Here is a 15,483-nt window from a genome sequence, read left to right as displayed (position 1 = left end):
GAATCAGGCATCGTAGCAAGTTGACAGTTACAGAGACAAGCTCTCAGTTCTGTTTGGAAAATATCTGTGACTGTGTTTCCATACAATTAGTTCTCAGTTGTCCTGGTCCTCCCTTTCTTGACCCACATGATTGTTTCAGCTCAGGAATCCTACTTGCTGAGATGCAGTGAGAAAGTCTGGCTCTGATTAGTTCATCTTCATATTTTCAGTCATCACAAACCTTGCACAGCTCACAAGCACTGGTCAGGGAAATAGATTTTCTCACTGAAGTTGCCAAAAACCTTATTAAGACAGACCTAGAAGCAGCATGTTGGCACTCTGTTCTCCTTTGTGGGTTGCCTCGCTCTCCTTCTCTCTTTTGTTTTTCTCTTCTTTGGAGAAGCTAGGAAATTCACTTTATTAAGGTGCAATTCTCTGCAGGAAGCAATTACCTGATATATTGAGATGTAAACCAAAGGTCCTGGATGTCTGAGAGGAAGTAAATAGAGCTACAAAATAAAGAACTATTAAACAAATATTTCTTCTTAGTTTTTACCTGAGTTAAAGGCTGTTACAGCTATTTTACTCAAATAATCCTACCTGTGCAGTTTTGGAAGTCTGTTTGGCCCCACACATTTTGTTCTCTGAGTTTTTAAGCAAATATTCAAAAGTTATTGAGAGCTTGTTATATAAGAGCAGAACTCTCTGTTGCCTGCATTTTCATTGCCTGCTGCAGTCCATGTTCCATTTAGTAAAATGTAGACCTGGTCATGACACCTGCCTGCCCTTTAGTGTCTTCTATTAAGTCCATCTCAGTGATTCACATGTGTGCATTAAAGTCACTTGGGAACTTTGAAAAGCAGAATAAATGCAGTGCCCGGCTCAGTCCTACCTCAGGCCAAAATATAGGTGTTCAAACTTTTCAGAAATCTCCCTAAGAAATTTTAATGTGCACCATGTGCCCCACTTCTTGAAACCTTACATTTCTAGGTGGGCAGGGCCTCTGTCTGTCTGACCTATGATTCTAGTCATGCATCCCTTACTTATTAAATAGCCCCTTGTGTCAGGCACTAAAACGCAATACTGGGCAGAAAACTGGTAACAAAAACAAAGCCACTACCTCCTGGAGCTTATCTTCTAGAAGGGAAATTAAAAACACACAAACAAAAGAACAAATAATATTTATTTGTGCAGCCTGATGCAGAGTAGCCATCCAACAAATACTTTCTTCAATAAATGATAGTTAACATTTATTAGCTAACTTAACATGTTTTAGGTAATATTCCTCACAAAAATCTTCTGAGTGAGCACATTACATTATTACCATGCCCATGTCACAGATGAGGAAAAAAATGTTAAGGAATTTGTCAGGGTCACACAAAAGGAAGTGATAGGGTCAGGCTTCTGAACCTAAGGTATCTGACCCCTTGGTAGGTGCTCTCATAGCTTCTCTATTTTCTCCTTATAATTATCACACTGTATTAAAATCCCCACTTTGCTGCTCTACCCAATTAATAGGAAATGAATTGGATTTTGTGCCCAACCAATTTCCAGCAATTGGCATAGGGCCTGGCATCTTGTAGATATTCAGTAAATGCTTACTCAAGTATCAGGAAGGTGTCCTTCAAGCAGGCCTCATTTTTCAATAATTCAAGGACCAGGAAAACACATCAGCTGCTCCAAACAGCAGGTTATGATGTTTAAGCAGGAGGAATGGGCTTCTCAAAACCAGTCCAGGTTTAAGCTCTTAGACCAGCAAGCAAGATGCTGCCTGCACTGCTTTTGCTATTTGGGCCCAAATTAGAGAACAGTAAGAAGAGGCTGGTAGAGCAGTTACACTGATCCTGTGAGGAACCAGGACGGACCTTCCCAGGCTTTTAGCTATTAATAGATAAGGGCACTAATTTGTGCTACTAAGTTCATATTTGTCATAATGTTCAAAATGGGCTTCGAGGCCTTTCCTGAAGCCAACTTGGTTAATTTCACATAGGCTTTTTTCACTGACTTAGAAATTCTCATAGAGACCCTCATGCCCTTTGCTGCTAAACTGTGCTTAGCTTTCACATTGGGCTTCCCAGCTGGTGCCAGTGGTAAAGAATACACCTGCCAATGCAGGAGACGCAAAAGTTGTGGGCTCTGTCCCTGGGTTGGGAAGATCCCTTGGATGAGGAAGTGACACCTCATTCCAGTATTCTTGCCTAGAAAATTCCATGGGCAGAGGAGCCTGGTGGGTGACAGTCCAAATGGTTATAAAAATTGGGACACAACCAAGCAACTGAGCACACACACACACACACAGCTTCATATTGTATAATGTATACATCATGGCATATAGTAATTTGAGAGCACTTCTATGAATTATTTAAAACATTTTCCCAAAGTTAATGGATACATAAAAGTCATACACAGTGTCCTGGAACCCCTTCATTTCCTTTACTTTATCAGTTCTCTCTGTCCCTGGATGTTTTCTAAAAGGATTATGAAACTCTACAGTTTATAGGAGTTTCCAGTGAGTTATTACCGTGAACATTCTTTAACATTTGTGTATGTGGGTTATGAGGGAGAATGGGGAAGAAAGTCTCAAGAAATGGAGGCAATGTGAGTACAATTTGCAGACTGAAAAATACAATTCCCACTTCACTCCCACACCTGTAGATTCTGCATCCAAGGATTCAACCAACTTCAGATTTGATTTTTTGATCTATGGTTAATTGAATAAAAATACAGAACACATACATTCAGAAGACTGACTGTATGAGCTTTTAAAATCAAATTTCAGAAAAAGTTTGAGGCTGTAATTATGATATTGGTAGTCCTTTGTTACAAAATACCGACCTTTGGGTAGACTGCAGTCTCAGAAGCCACACACCATGTGTGTATCGAGTCCGCTGGATGGAGTGGAAGGCAGCCAGACTATCAGTGTGGCGCCATGGCCAGGGTAGAGTGCACATCTGCCCCTTCACAAAAGGAAGCTCTGACAATGAGCCACTGTCTTGGTATTCTCTCAGAAAATCAAATTGATGGATTTCATATAAGCAGAGAAAGAAAAGCAATTGTCCTTTCTGAGCTGTAGTTCATTTAAAGGCTAGATCACTATAGGTCTTATTGGTGAGCAGAGAAAACTAAAGTGAAATTCTACTGCCATTTTTTAATCTTGAGAACAACCCTTTTGATCCATCTCTATCATATTGCTACATTCCCCACAGCTGCCATTCTCTCCATCCAATGGAGCATGAATTTTATGAAGACAATGAGTATCTTTCCAGCTTGCCTGCTGATGCAGACAGAACAGAGGACTTTGAATATGAGGTAAGATAATTTTCACACCACTTCACACTTCTCCATGAAGTTATGGTTGAGCGGTTTTGCATAACAAAGAAAAAATTAATTTATTACTATGAGAAATATTTTATCTACCTATATATCTAAGCTAAGAGCTTTTAAATATTTGTTTTAGCAATTTGGTATCTAGTATTTTAAGTGTATTGGAAAACATTTTGATAAGATAAACCTGAAAATAATTTGCTCACATTTTTGTTGCTTTCTGTAAATAGTGTTATGGAAGCTACATTTTTTTCTTCTTTTTGTAATATAAGAGAATTTCAAGTAGAGTTTGGAAAGGAAATTACATTTAAAACCAAGACTGTGTTTACTATTTTTATTCATTCTATAGTACTTTTATTTTAATTGATAAACTAAATTTTATGGTATTTATATTCCCTTTCACAAACTCAATATTCTTTTCATTTAAGACTCAAGTAGTTTAAAGAATATTTTCCCTGACTTTCTAGAAAGAGAGATGACCTCATGTCCTCTGCTGTTAAACCATGTTTAACCTTCACATAGTACACGTTAGAGTGTGTGTACTGTGAAATGAAATAATTTCAAAAACCTGTCTATTAATTACTTAGAAGTTTTCACAAAAGTTAAAGGAGTCATCCTAATATTTCCTCTGTTTCTGCAGTCTATAAATCTTTGAAAGGTTTCAGACTACTCTGACATTTGGAAATAAAGTAGATTGAGGACATAAAGAAGCTTTGGTAAACAGGCAAAGAAGTCATGATTATCTGCCCTTTTAATGCTTTAGATGATGTCATACAAGTTCAGCAAAATGTTCTCTTCCATTTTACAACCAGGAAATCCTGAAATCTCTTCCCTTAGGAGGATCTGAAATTAAATAAGGCCAATTCAGTGAAGCTCACCTAAAGCAAATAGACATTTATTTGAAATCTCCCTCCAAAAGTCATTGCTGGGGATTACAGAAATCATTATTTATTTTCAGCCAGAATTTGGAAGTGTGTGCAATGATACCCAACATCTGAGTAAATGGTTTTGTCATTTTTGTTCATGTTAATTACTTATCCCCTCCTCTCCATTAGTTTGATTGAAAAGTTTTATAAATCCTCTTAAGTACTGATATACACTGAAATATCCATTAAGTTTTGCCTATTCATGCAAAATAAATTACTAAGTTGAGTCACTTATCCAAATAATTCAAGATTAAACGATGTCTTTCTTTCAGTTAATTAATTGCTTTGGATTTGGGGAATGGAATTATCTAGATCACTTCAACTTTTTATTTAGTTTGTGCCATAAAGCTTTATTAAAATACATCTGTGTGCTAGGGAAGGGTATGGGAGAGAGACTTGCTTAGGCTAAGCAGAGTCACAGTAAAAACTATTTTCAATAATTAGCATGTCATTGACTATTACAATACAGTCAGATTCTCTAGTGCTTACTCTAGCTGAACCACATCCTCTTTTCCAACCAATGTCAACCCCTAATAGCGCCCAGCATCATTGTGATGACAGTGGTGAGTGCTCAGACAGGTCTTCTGTAACCTGTAATCTGAACTAATCGCAGAATCCTAGTCATTACTTGGCTGTCAGCTGTGATTCTCTTGCCGAAGGCACCTTTCTGAGTTATTGAAATAAAGAATGTTCCTGTGAAATTTAAATAAGGACTAAGGTACTGTGACAGGCTTCAGTCACGAGGAAGGGTACATTTGAGAATATCTGCATGGCTAATGGGGGAATGGAGGCACTGGGGAAGACCCAAGGATAATGGACCAACTTTAGAAGAGAGTGATTCTACTCAGTACACCTCAGTCTGTTACACTAACGTGGCAGAGTTTCACATACCACGTCTCTTGATTGCATCAGATGGGACTGTGAGACCTAGTGAGCCCACTGCTATCACCAGAGCTGACTGTGCTCACCACATTAAATAGGGGGAGATTTAGAAATGCTGCCTTTACATGCTATTACACTTAGAAGCAGACTGGTCAAGTGTTTCTGTGACTAGCTCAGATGATCCCAGCTTCTCCAGGAACTCTGTTATAACCTGGAAGTTGGGGCGATGATGCTTCAAGAAGGACCAGTTTTATACCACTCAGAGAGTATTACAGGAACCTGAGGTCTAATGCCCAAACAAAGCACTTCATCTCAGAAAGAGATACTCATTCCTCTTCAGCTTAAAAATGAAAACACATTGATAGGCAATTGGGAAAGTAGAGGTATGACTCCTTTTCATCTGCTTTTGTTCAGTTGTACCATAAATATTTAATGAGCAGTTAAAAAAGATGCCAGGTTTTTATCTAGGTTTTTATTGAGGATTGATAAAGCCTTTACTCCAGTGGAGCTTAACCTTTAGGGGACACAGATGGGCAGAAAACAAGTGAAGATGCGTTATATCAGATGGTGATTAAGTCCTCGTGGAGAACAAGCAGTGTGGGTAACAGAGGAAGGAAATGCATGGTGTTGGGATGAGGTGCTGCTCTCTTATATAGGTGGTCAGGGAGGGCTGCTCTCTTAAGAGACCCGAAGAGAACTAGCCAGGTGGATTCTGAGAGAGCAGCCTTCCAGATAGAGCAAAGGGCAAGCATGGATACAAAGGGCCGAAAGGAGGACCACTCCTGGATGTGCCCAGGTACAGCAGAGGCCAGTGTGCTCTGGGGCCCGGGCAAGGGGGACAGACAGGCAGCAGTAGGAGGCAAACTCGGAATGAGTAGGGGCCTATCCTTGAGGGACCTTTGGCTTTTAGGATGAGATGCAAAGTTGCTGAAGGAGAGCCTGGCTGGGTTCTGCAGTCCTCATATGATCCCTCTGCTGCTGGAATGAGCTTGAAGGTGGGTACATAGTCTCCAGCCTAGCAGTGGGAGGAAAAAGAGGGCATGGGACCTGGCTGATGACAGAGGCGGGGGTAAGATATGGTCTGGAAGGGCAGCATTCACCCTGTCCTGAGGCTCTGCCTGTGTGTCCGTGCTTCCATATCTCGTCTTGTAGTTTTAATTGTCTGTGCTCTGGGGGGCTTTCTTCTTCTGACTTTCTAAAAGCAAAATATCATAGGCCAGAGTGAAACAGAGCTTCTGGCATCCACTGAAACTAGCATAATAAATCTACTCTTAAAAGACAAAGTGTACAGAACTGCATTTCTGAACTTGCTGAAAGCAAACTATGCAACTATTAATATTTAGGCACCTTTTTAAAAGGCTTACTTACTATCAGCTCAGTGAACGAAAGCTGATCTATCTTGTGAATACATATTTAGGGGCTTTTAGTGTGGGAATTCTTGACCCAATAGATCAAACCAGACCTGAATATCTTGTAAATACATATTTAGGGACTCTTTAACACGCAGATTACTGTATAGAAAGATGGTAACTGCTCCCCTCAGAGCCATGATAGACAGCAAGCTCTTCTCTGGAGATACTGTAGTCAGTGTGTCAATGCTGTGCTGACTCTGTATGGTAGGGACCTCTATGAAATTTTAATGACACCCATATCTCACCATGACCTATCACCACTTTGCTCAGGAAAATTATTTGACTGGGTTTTACATTTCCCCTCAGTGCTTCAGAAAAGTCTCAGCAGACCAGTCTGTATTAAAAGACTCACAGCTTGAAGTTTGATCTTTTTTCAAAAACAATAGCACTGTTTTCTAATTAAAAATGATAAAGGATTTTAATTTTAACTTTGAGGGAAAAAATAAAAACATAAAAATTTACACAATGCAGCCCTCATAAGAGTTAGGGTGCTGACTTTCATTGAAATAACACTGAGGATTAAGCACTCTTTTTCTGTATTTTCAACTTTGTTCATTTTTTTCTTTCATAGAGCCAGCTAAAGGTTGAAATAAATCATAAATAGCCTTTAGCAAGTCACAGGCAGATCTCACATCCAGCCTCTACCAGAAATAATTTAAAGGGAAAGGCTTTGAGAAATATAGAGCTCTTTTGTCCAACTGTTAATAGAGATATGTTTGCTATTGCAGGAGGGCAGAGAAGATGTTGAATTTTCTGCAGCATTTGCAATCAACTCTCAAAATTCAATGTTGAGAGAGGAAAGTCAGAAAATTAATAAGTGCAACATTTTGATAGTATAAAATATCATGTTAGACACAACAAGCAAGTAATTTTAGCAACATTTCTAAGCCTGGTGATTTTCATCACTTAGAAATGCTACTTGAAATTGTTGTTATTCCTCGGCCTAAAATCAAGCTGAAGAAACATCCAACAGCCTAAATACTCATAGAGTTGCCCTTGTGTGTACATTGTCATCACTGTGAAAGGGCATTTAGAAATTTGCTTGGACAGGTGGTAAAGAGAGAAAGACAAGTACATGTCAGAGTGCTATATAATGTTAACTGAAAATCCAACTTGGGCTATAAACAAGAAAGATCATTAAGCATATTAATTAGCTACCTCTTAGCAATTCTTATGCAAAGCGTAAGTAAACCCTTGTGCTATGTTGAGAAGTGTCATTTTGCAAAATTTATTTCCCAGGTCTGGATCCCTGTGAATATGTGCAGAATATTTGCGAGAATTTAAGTATATAATCTCTCTCTTACATAGTTAAAGAAAAGATAATTTTGAATCAAAGACATGTTCATTCAAAAAAATAGTTAACAAGAGAATAAGCATTAGTGAGATTTTAATCATATCTTTTTGGGCCGACTCATGATTTGTGAGCCAGCTTTCAGAAAAATGTCCCTAGTGTGCGTGTGTAAGAGCTATATGTCTCCTTTCTAGTCTGTGAGGACAGAACCTTATCTGCCTGTTCATCATTGCATCATATCACCTGTCTCAAATTCGGTAATTCGGCACTCAGTATTTGATGAAGGAATATACGAGGGTTCTTATTGCTGTCTCCATGAACCAAACTTTGAGCAGTGCAGTCCCTTTTCACCTTTTGTACAAGGGAATTGGAAAGGAGCTTGAGACCACCATGCAGTTATAACAGATATCCTCTCCCTTTTAATAGGTATTTGTTCTTTTTTCAAGTTTGTACTGTTTTACTGACCTCTCCCTGTTTACCTCACCCCCTAGCCCCTGGCAACCATTTTTCTACTTTCCATTTCTGTGTTTGACTTTATTTTGTTTTGTTTCGATTCCACATGAGTGATACCATGCATATTTATTTTTCTCTATCTAATTAATTTAACAGTATAATGCCCAAATCTATCTATGTCACAAATGAAAGAATTTCCATCTTGCTCATGGCTGAATGATAGTTCATTGTATGCATATACATATATATGTGTGTGCATATATATATATGTATACTACACCTTCTTTATCTGTTCATCTATTGATAAATAGTTTGCTTTCATATCTTGGCTATTATAAATAAAGGTATTTGTTCTTTATGTTAGGGGTTCTAATCCTAGTGCCATTTTTGTTTCAGTTAAACCTAAGGAAAGGGCTAAAACAGGGAGAAGCAAAAAGAACTATGTAATGAAATAGATTTTTGACTCCATGAAAAGGCATTTTTTCTAGTCATCATCTTATAAACTCATAGAATCTCATATTTGACATGTTCTTTAATCCACGCCTATATCCAGTTTGTAAGTTCGTCATCAAGGGACAATTAAGCAAGCTTGTAAAACTCCACAGTGGACAGAGAACTGAGAGCCTCCCCAAGTAAACGACTCTGACTCTTACAGTCAGTCAGTTCAGTCGCTCAGTCATGTCTGACTCCTTGTGACCCCAAGAACCACAGCACGCCAGGCCTCCCTGTCCATCACCAACTCCCGGAGTCCACCCAAACCCATGTCCATTGAGTCAGTGATGCCATCCAACCACTCATCCTCTGTCATCCCCTTCTCCTCCTGCTCTCAATCTTTCTGAGCATCAGGATCTTTTCCAGTGAGTCAGCTCTTCGCATAAGGTGGCCAAATTATTGGAGTTTCAGCTTCCAATGAACACCCAGGACTTATCTCCTTTAGGATGGATTGGTTGGATCTCCTTGCCGTCCAAGGGACTCTCAAAAGTCTTCTCCAGTACCACAGTTCAAAAACAACACTTCTTCAGCGCTCAGCTTTCTTTATAGTCCAAGTCTCATATCCATACACGACCACTGGAAAAACTATAGCCTTGACTAGACGGATCTTTGTTGACAAAGTAATGTCTCTGCTTTTGAATATGCTATCTAGGTTGGTCATAACTTTCCTTCCACGGAATGCTGCTACTGCTGCTAAGTCGCTTCAGTCGTGTCCAACTCTGTGCGACCCCATAGACGGCAGCCCAACAGGCTCCCCCGTCCCTGGGATTCAACAGGCAAGAACACTAGAGTGGGTTGCCATTTCCTTCTCCAATGCGTGAAAGTGAAAAGTGAAAGTGATATCGCTCAGTCGTGTCTGACTCTTAGCGACCCTATGGACTATGGCCTACCAGGCTCCTCCGTCCATGGGATTTTCCAGGCAAGAGTACTGCAGTGGGGTACCATTGCCTTCTCCATTCCAAAGAGTAAGCGTCTTTTAATTTCATGGCTGCAATCACCATCTGCAGTGATTTTGGAGCCCAAAAAAGTAAAGTCAGCCACTGTTTCCACTGTTTCTCCATCTATTTGCCATGAAATGATGGGACCAGATGCCATGATCTTAGTTTTCTGAATGTGGAGCTTTAAGCCAACTTTTTCACTCTCCTCTTTCACTTTCATCAAGAGGCTTTTTAGTTCCTCTTCACTTTCGGCCATAAGGATGGTGTCATCTGCATATCTGAGGTTATTGATATTTCTCCCGGCAATCTTGATTCCAGCTTGTTCTTCATCCAACCCAGCGTTTCTCATGATGTACTCTGCATATAAGTTAAATAAGCAGGGTGACAATATACAGCCTTGACAGACTCCTTTTCCTACTTGGAACCAATCTGTTGTTCCATGTCCAGTTCTAACTGTTGCTTCCTGACCTGCATACAGGTATAGTCTCTGAGAAATGTTTTATGAAGTTTGAAAAAGTAATAGCAGGAGTGTGTTTGGGTATAAAACATAACTCATAAAGAGACTATATATTATCCATATGTTGTGGTAGACATCAGGGAAAAGAGAAAATAGTGTGCAGTGTGAAAGTATAGAATCTTCAGAATTTTTAAATTCAGTGGGTGCTTTACAGTTCACCAATCTATTTCCTTCCACTTGTTAGTTCCATTTTAGAATTATTAATAAAATATCTCAAATAACTTCATACCACTTACCTCTTGAGCAATAAAATCATCCATTAAAAAATCATGTTAATAAGTTCATTCTTTGGGGAACTGTGTTGAATTGAAAACTAATCTAGATGAAGTGTGAATATATTTTTATTAATCTGAACATTTAAGATAAAATGTTGTTCGGCCAGGCAGGCGTTGGTTCAGTAAAGGACCAAGTAATGACACTCCCATTTTCACTTCAGTTCACCATATCAGTTATATCACATTAAAATCCTAATCATGGCGGCCAAACCATCCAGTTGTCATATATTGGGGATTATATGTCCTATATCATGACTGCTTCCTCCTTTGTCTAAGACATTCCTTTATCCCAGGCTACTTCTTGGTCTCCTGGGGTCAGTCCATAGTCTGTGGTCCATCCTATTCCCCACTGCCAGACCAGCCTTTCTTAAACGCACTTCTTATTGGATCACTCCCCTGTGTGTCATCTTGTAGGGCCCTGTTCCTTGAATTAACTCTAAGATACCCTCTGTAGCACTGAAGATCCTTTGTACTCTGTCACTGCTCTATTTTTCCAGACTCTGGTAGTGAGCTTTTCTTTATCTGTGTCTTTACTGTGGGCTTTTTCACTCCTGAAACACCTTTCTCACTATCACTGAACTCCCCTATGATATTTCATATATATTTTTGTCATGATTCCCTGGGCTTTAGTGACTTTTATACTTATATTTTTCTTCTAAATGGTTTTTATTTTTAACAGAAGTGACCACTCCTAATTATCTTTATATCACCTGGAAAGTCTAGCACATGCCCTGGTTCATGGAGCCCACCCAGCAGCATTGGATGAGTGAACACAGTATTGACCATTGCTGCTGGTGTTATTCTATGAGCCCTGGATACAAATTCAAAGGGTTAAATGAAGGACAGATCAAACCAGTCAATCCTACAGGATTGATTTGATCTGCAAAGAGATCAAACCAGTCAATCCTAAAGGAAATTGACCCTGAATATTCAATAGAAGGGCTGATGCTACAGCTGAATCTCCAATAATTTTGCCACTTGATGCAAAGGGCCGATTCATTGGAAAAGACCCTGATGCTGGGAAAGATTGAGGGTAGGAGGAGAAGGGAGCGACAAAGGATGAGATGGTTGGATAGTATGACTCCTTGGACATGAGTTTGAGCCAATTCATGCAGCTCATGGAGTTGGCCACCTGCAATGTGGGAGACTTGGGCTCAATCCCTGGGTTGGGAAGATCACCTGGAGAAGGGAAAGGCTACCCACTCCAGTATTCTAGCCTGGAGAACTCCACAGAGGATATAGTCCATGGGGTCACAAAGAGTCAGACATGACTGAGCAACTTTCACTTAGCGACTAGACATCAACAAAATGAAGGCAAAGAAGAGAATTTTGTAATAAAGTGTTAAAGTCTTTTTTTTCTCATAATAATTCAACTAACAATCCAGTTGTTAGAATAAACAGTTAACAGACACTTGTGCCAGGTTGTAAAAGAAGGAAATCTGGATTTTTCTGGTTGCCTTTCTAACAAAGAAAATGTGCATGTTTTACCCCAAACTTACAAGTTGGAGGACCCTAGCAAATAGACATGCTAATTTACATAGGTAAAGAATGGACTAGGGTTCAGTTCTTATTAGGATAATCAGATGTCCTGGTTTGCCCTAAACTGTCTGCATGTATGACTACTGTTCAGTTTAATTATGAATGGCATCCTCTTCCGCTTTCAGAAATGTCCTGTTGCACAATACATTGTATGGTTTTCCTAGTTTTATACTTGTTGAACCCTAGTGGAGGCTGAGACTTTGTAATCCCATTCTATATTGTCCTAATATTCCAAACAGAGGTGACTCAGAGTTTCCCAATTTGAATACCAATGCTTATTAAACTGAACGATTTGCCTAAGTCATGAGTCTCTATTTTTTTTAAAAAAGTCTTCCTTAATGAATGACTAGAAAGAAAATGACACAAAGTTGGAAATAGTCGTCAAAGTTACTGTAATTTTTTTAGATTTCTTACTGAAAGAAATGAAATTAGTTGGGCTGTTAATTTGGTCATGTAATTTCATAAAACAAATATAAGGAAAATTTGTCTTTTGCCTCACTGATTATGAAACCATTAAACCTAATTTCCTAAGAAAACAATGAAAAGCAAATTGAACCTTCCAAATTGGTTATTAAACAGTGTAACCAAGGGAACATTTCTTTGAATAGGAACCTAGATATAAAATGAAGATTCCTTATACTGCATGTATGAATTTTATCAAAATGCTGATATTCAGTTTTTGTTTGAAGATGCTCAATGATACACATTCAGATGATTTTCTTGCATTAGTGAAAGGTGTTTGTGAAAGGTTGTGTTTAAGGTGAATATTTGCATATCAAATAATATTTTCAGATGACTTCTGCTTTCAAAGAAGTTTACATAGGACAAAGAAAGGATTTTAATGCTCCTTTTAGAAGCAATGTAATCAAGCGGAAGGAATTCAAACTAGGAGTCTGGTCCCAATTCTAGCTCTGTCTCTAGAAGGGACTTATTACCTTTTCAATAATAGCATCCTCACATGTGAGATCTGCGGGCTCACCAGTGTTGGTTAGGGAATGAATTCGTCAGCATCTACTTTTTCCTTGAAATACACTTAAGCAAAGTGAGACAAATGCATAGTCAAATCCTTAAAATTTTATAAATATTTTAATATTTCAAACATATCAACCCACACTTTATGAGTTTTTATAAAGAGAACACATACATGTAAGGGTTCACATTTTCTATGAGTAGTTGTTCTGGTCTTTATAGACTACAAATGGTCTACAGTACCATTTGTAGCAAGCAGTACACCTCTCCATATTGTCTCCTTTAGGGTTTAGAACATTAACTCATGTACATTTGCCAATTCAAAGTGGCAGATGCAGCACTAGAAATAAATGGCTTTTTAAAAATTCAGTGTTATTCTATAGAAAATTTTTAATTAGAAAATAATTATAGTTTGGATTTTCTAACACCTATTTATCATCTCTGAAAAAAATGTTGGAATTGTTAAGAGAATGTGTTTTGTATTGGCATGATTGTTCTGCCTTTCCTCCCTAAGATGTAAGCTATCAGTGAAGCTCTGGTTCAGTTACATGGTGCATCCATCAGTATTCACTATGTATTAAACAATCTAACTTATTCAATAGTGTGGGTAACAGGGAACCTTGCATGTATAATACAGGTGAACCAAGAATGATGGTAAATCTGATCTATGTGTTTATAGTCCAAAATATTTAAATATCATTATTGAAATATATTTGTTATATATTTAAATCAAATATATGTAAATAGAATTAAAATATAATTGATATATAACATTGTATAAATTAAAGATAAGGAACACGATGATTGATTCATGCATATATTGCAAAATGATTGCCACAATAAGATTAGTTAATGCACCCATCCCCTCACATGATTACCATTTTTGTATGTGTGGTAAGAGCGTTTAAGATCTACTCCCTCAGCACCTCTTATGCTATAATACAACACTGTTAATAATAGTCAGCATGCTGTAAGTTAGATCTCTAGAAGTTATTCATTTTATAGCTGGAAGTATGTACCCTTTGACCAACATCTTCTCATATCACACAATCCCCAGCCCCTGGCAACCTCCATTCTACTCTCTGGTTTTGAGTTTGGCTTTTTTAGACTCCAAATATAAATGAGAACACAGTTTAAGTCTTATCTGTCTGACTTATTTCACTTAGTATGATATCCTCAAGGTCCATCAATGTAGTTGCTAATGGCAGGGTTTCCTTCTAATTGCTGAATAATATTTCATATGTATCATATGTATGTATGATATATATCACATTTTATTTATTCGTTTATGGATTTATGGACACTTAGATAGTTTCCATGTCTTAGCTATTGTGAATAAAGAAAGGTGCAATGAACATAGGTTGCTGATACTGCTTTGACATCTTATTTTTGTTTCTTTTGGGTATATTCCCAGAGACAGGATTGCTAGATCACTGGTTGTTCTGTTTAAAACTTTTATGAGGGAACTCCATATTGTTTTTCATAGTGGTAGCCAACTTACATTCCCATTGACAGTGCACTAGGGTTCCCTTTTCTCCACATCCTCACTAACACATTTATTATTTGTCTTTTTGGTGACAGTCATTCTTAACAGGTATGAAGTGATATTTCATTGTGGTTTTGATTTTTATTTACCTGATGACTAGTGAAGTTGAGCATCTTTTCATGTACCTCTTGGCCATTTGTATCTCTTCTTCAGGAAAATGTCTATTCAAGGCCTCTACCCTTATTATTTTTTTGGCCACACCACATGGCATGTGGTATCTTCCCCCACCAGGAATCAAACCCAAGTTCCTGGTACTGGAAGCACAGAGTCTTAACCACTGGACATTCAGGGAAGACCTACCCCCATTTTTAATAAGGGTTTTGCTGTTGTTTTATTGTTGTTGTCTTTGCTGTTGAATTGTATGAGTTGTTTTATGTATTTTGGATACTAATCCTTTACATGATATGTGATGTGCAGACATCTTCTCCATTTTTGTACATCGCCTCTTTATTCTGTTGATTGTTTCTTTTACTGTGCTGAAGCTTTTTAGTTTGGTGTAGTCTCACTTATTATTTCTATAGCTTGTACTTTTGGTGTCATATCTAAAATATAGTTGCCAAGACCAACGTCAGGGAGATTTGTCTTCATTTTCTACTAGGTATTTTATGGTTTCAGGTGTTATATTCAAGTTTATTTCAAGTTTATTTTTATAAGTGGTAGAAGATAGGGTTCCAGTTTCATAAAAGATGGGGTTATTTTGCATGTGACTACCTAGTTTTCCCAGTACCACTTATTGAAGAGGCTATCTTTTTCCTATTGATTATTCTTGGCTTCCGGGTCAAATAATAGCTGACCATATATGCTTGGGTTTATTTCTAGGCTTTTCACTCTGTTCCACTGGTCAATGTGTCTGTTTTCATGGCAGTACCATACTATTCTGATCGCTATAACTTTGTAATATAAAGATTGATTTGGCTATTTGGAATCTTTTCTAGAACCA

General features: G+C 38.1%; 1 protein-coding gene across 1 annotated transcript in view; it reads left to right on the top strand.

Annotated features, from left to right (window-relative positions):
* PDZRN4 (PDZ domain containing ring finger 4) overlaps positions 1-15,483 on the top strand; it is a 417,074-nt gene that overhangs the window by 342,278 nt on the left and 59,313 nt on the right. The window contains exon 5 of the mRNA XM_052640517.1: positions 3,186-3,288. Within this exon, the coding sequence (XP_052496477.1) occupies positions 3,186-3,288 (103 nt within the window). The remainder of the gene's footprint in view (positions 1-3,185; positions 3,289-15,483) is intronic.

Source organism: Budorcas taxicolor, chromosome 5, assembly GCF_023091745.1.
Source record: "Budorcas taxicolor isolate Tak-1 chromosome 5, Takin1.1, whole genome shotgun sequence".
NCBI classification, from domain to species: Eukaryota; Metazoa; Chordata; class Mammalia; order Artiodactyla; family Bovidae; genus Budorcas; species Budorcas taxicolor.
Note: the sequence above shows the minus strand (reverse complement) of the source record. Positions and strands in the feature narration are given on the sequence as shown.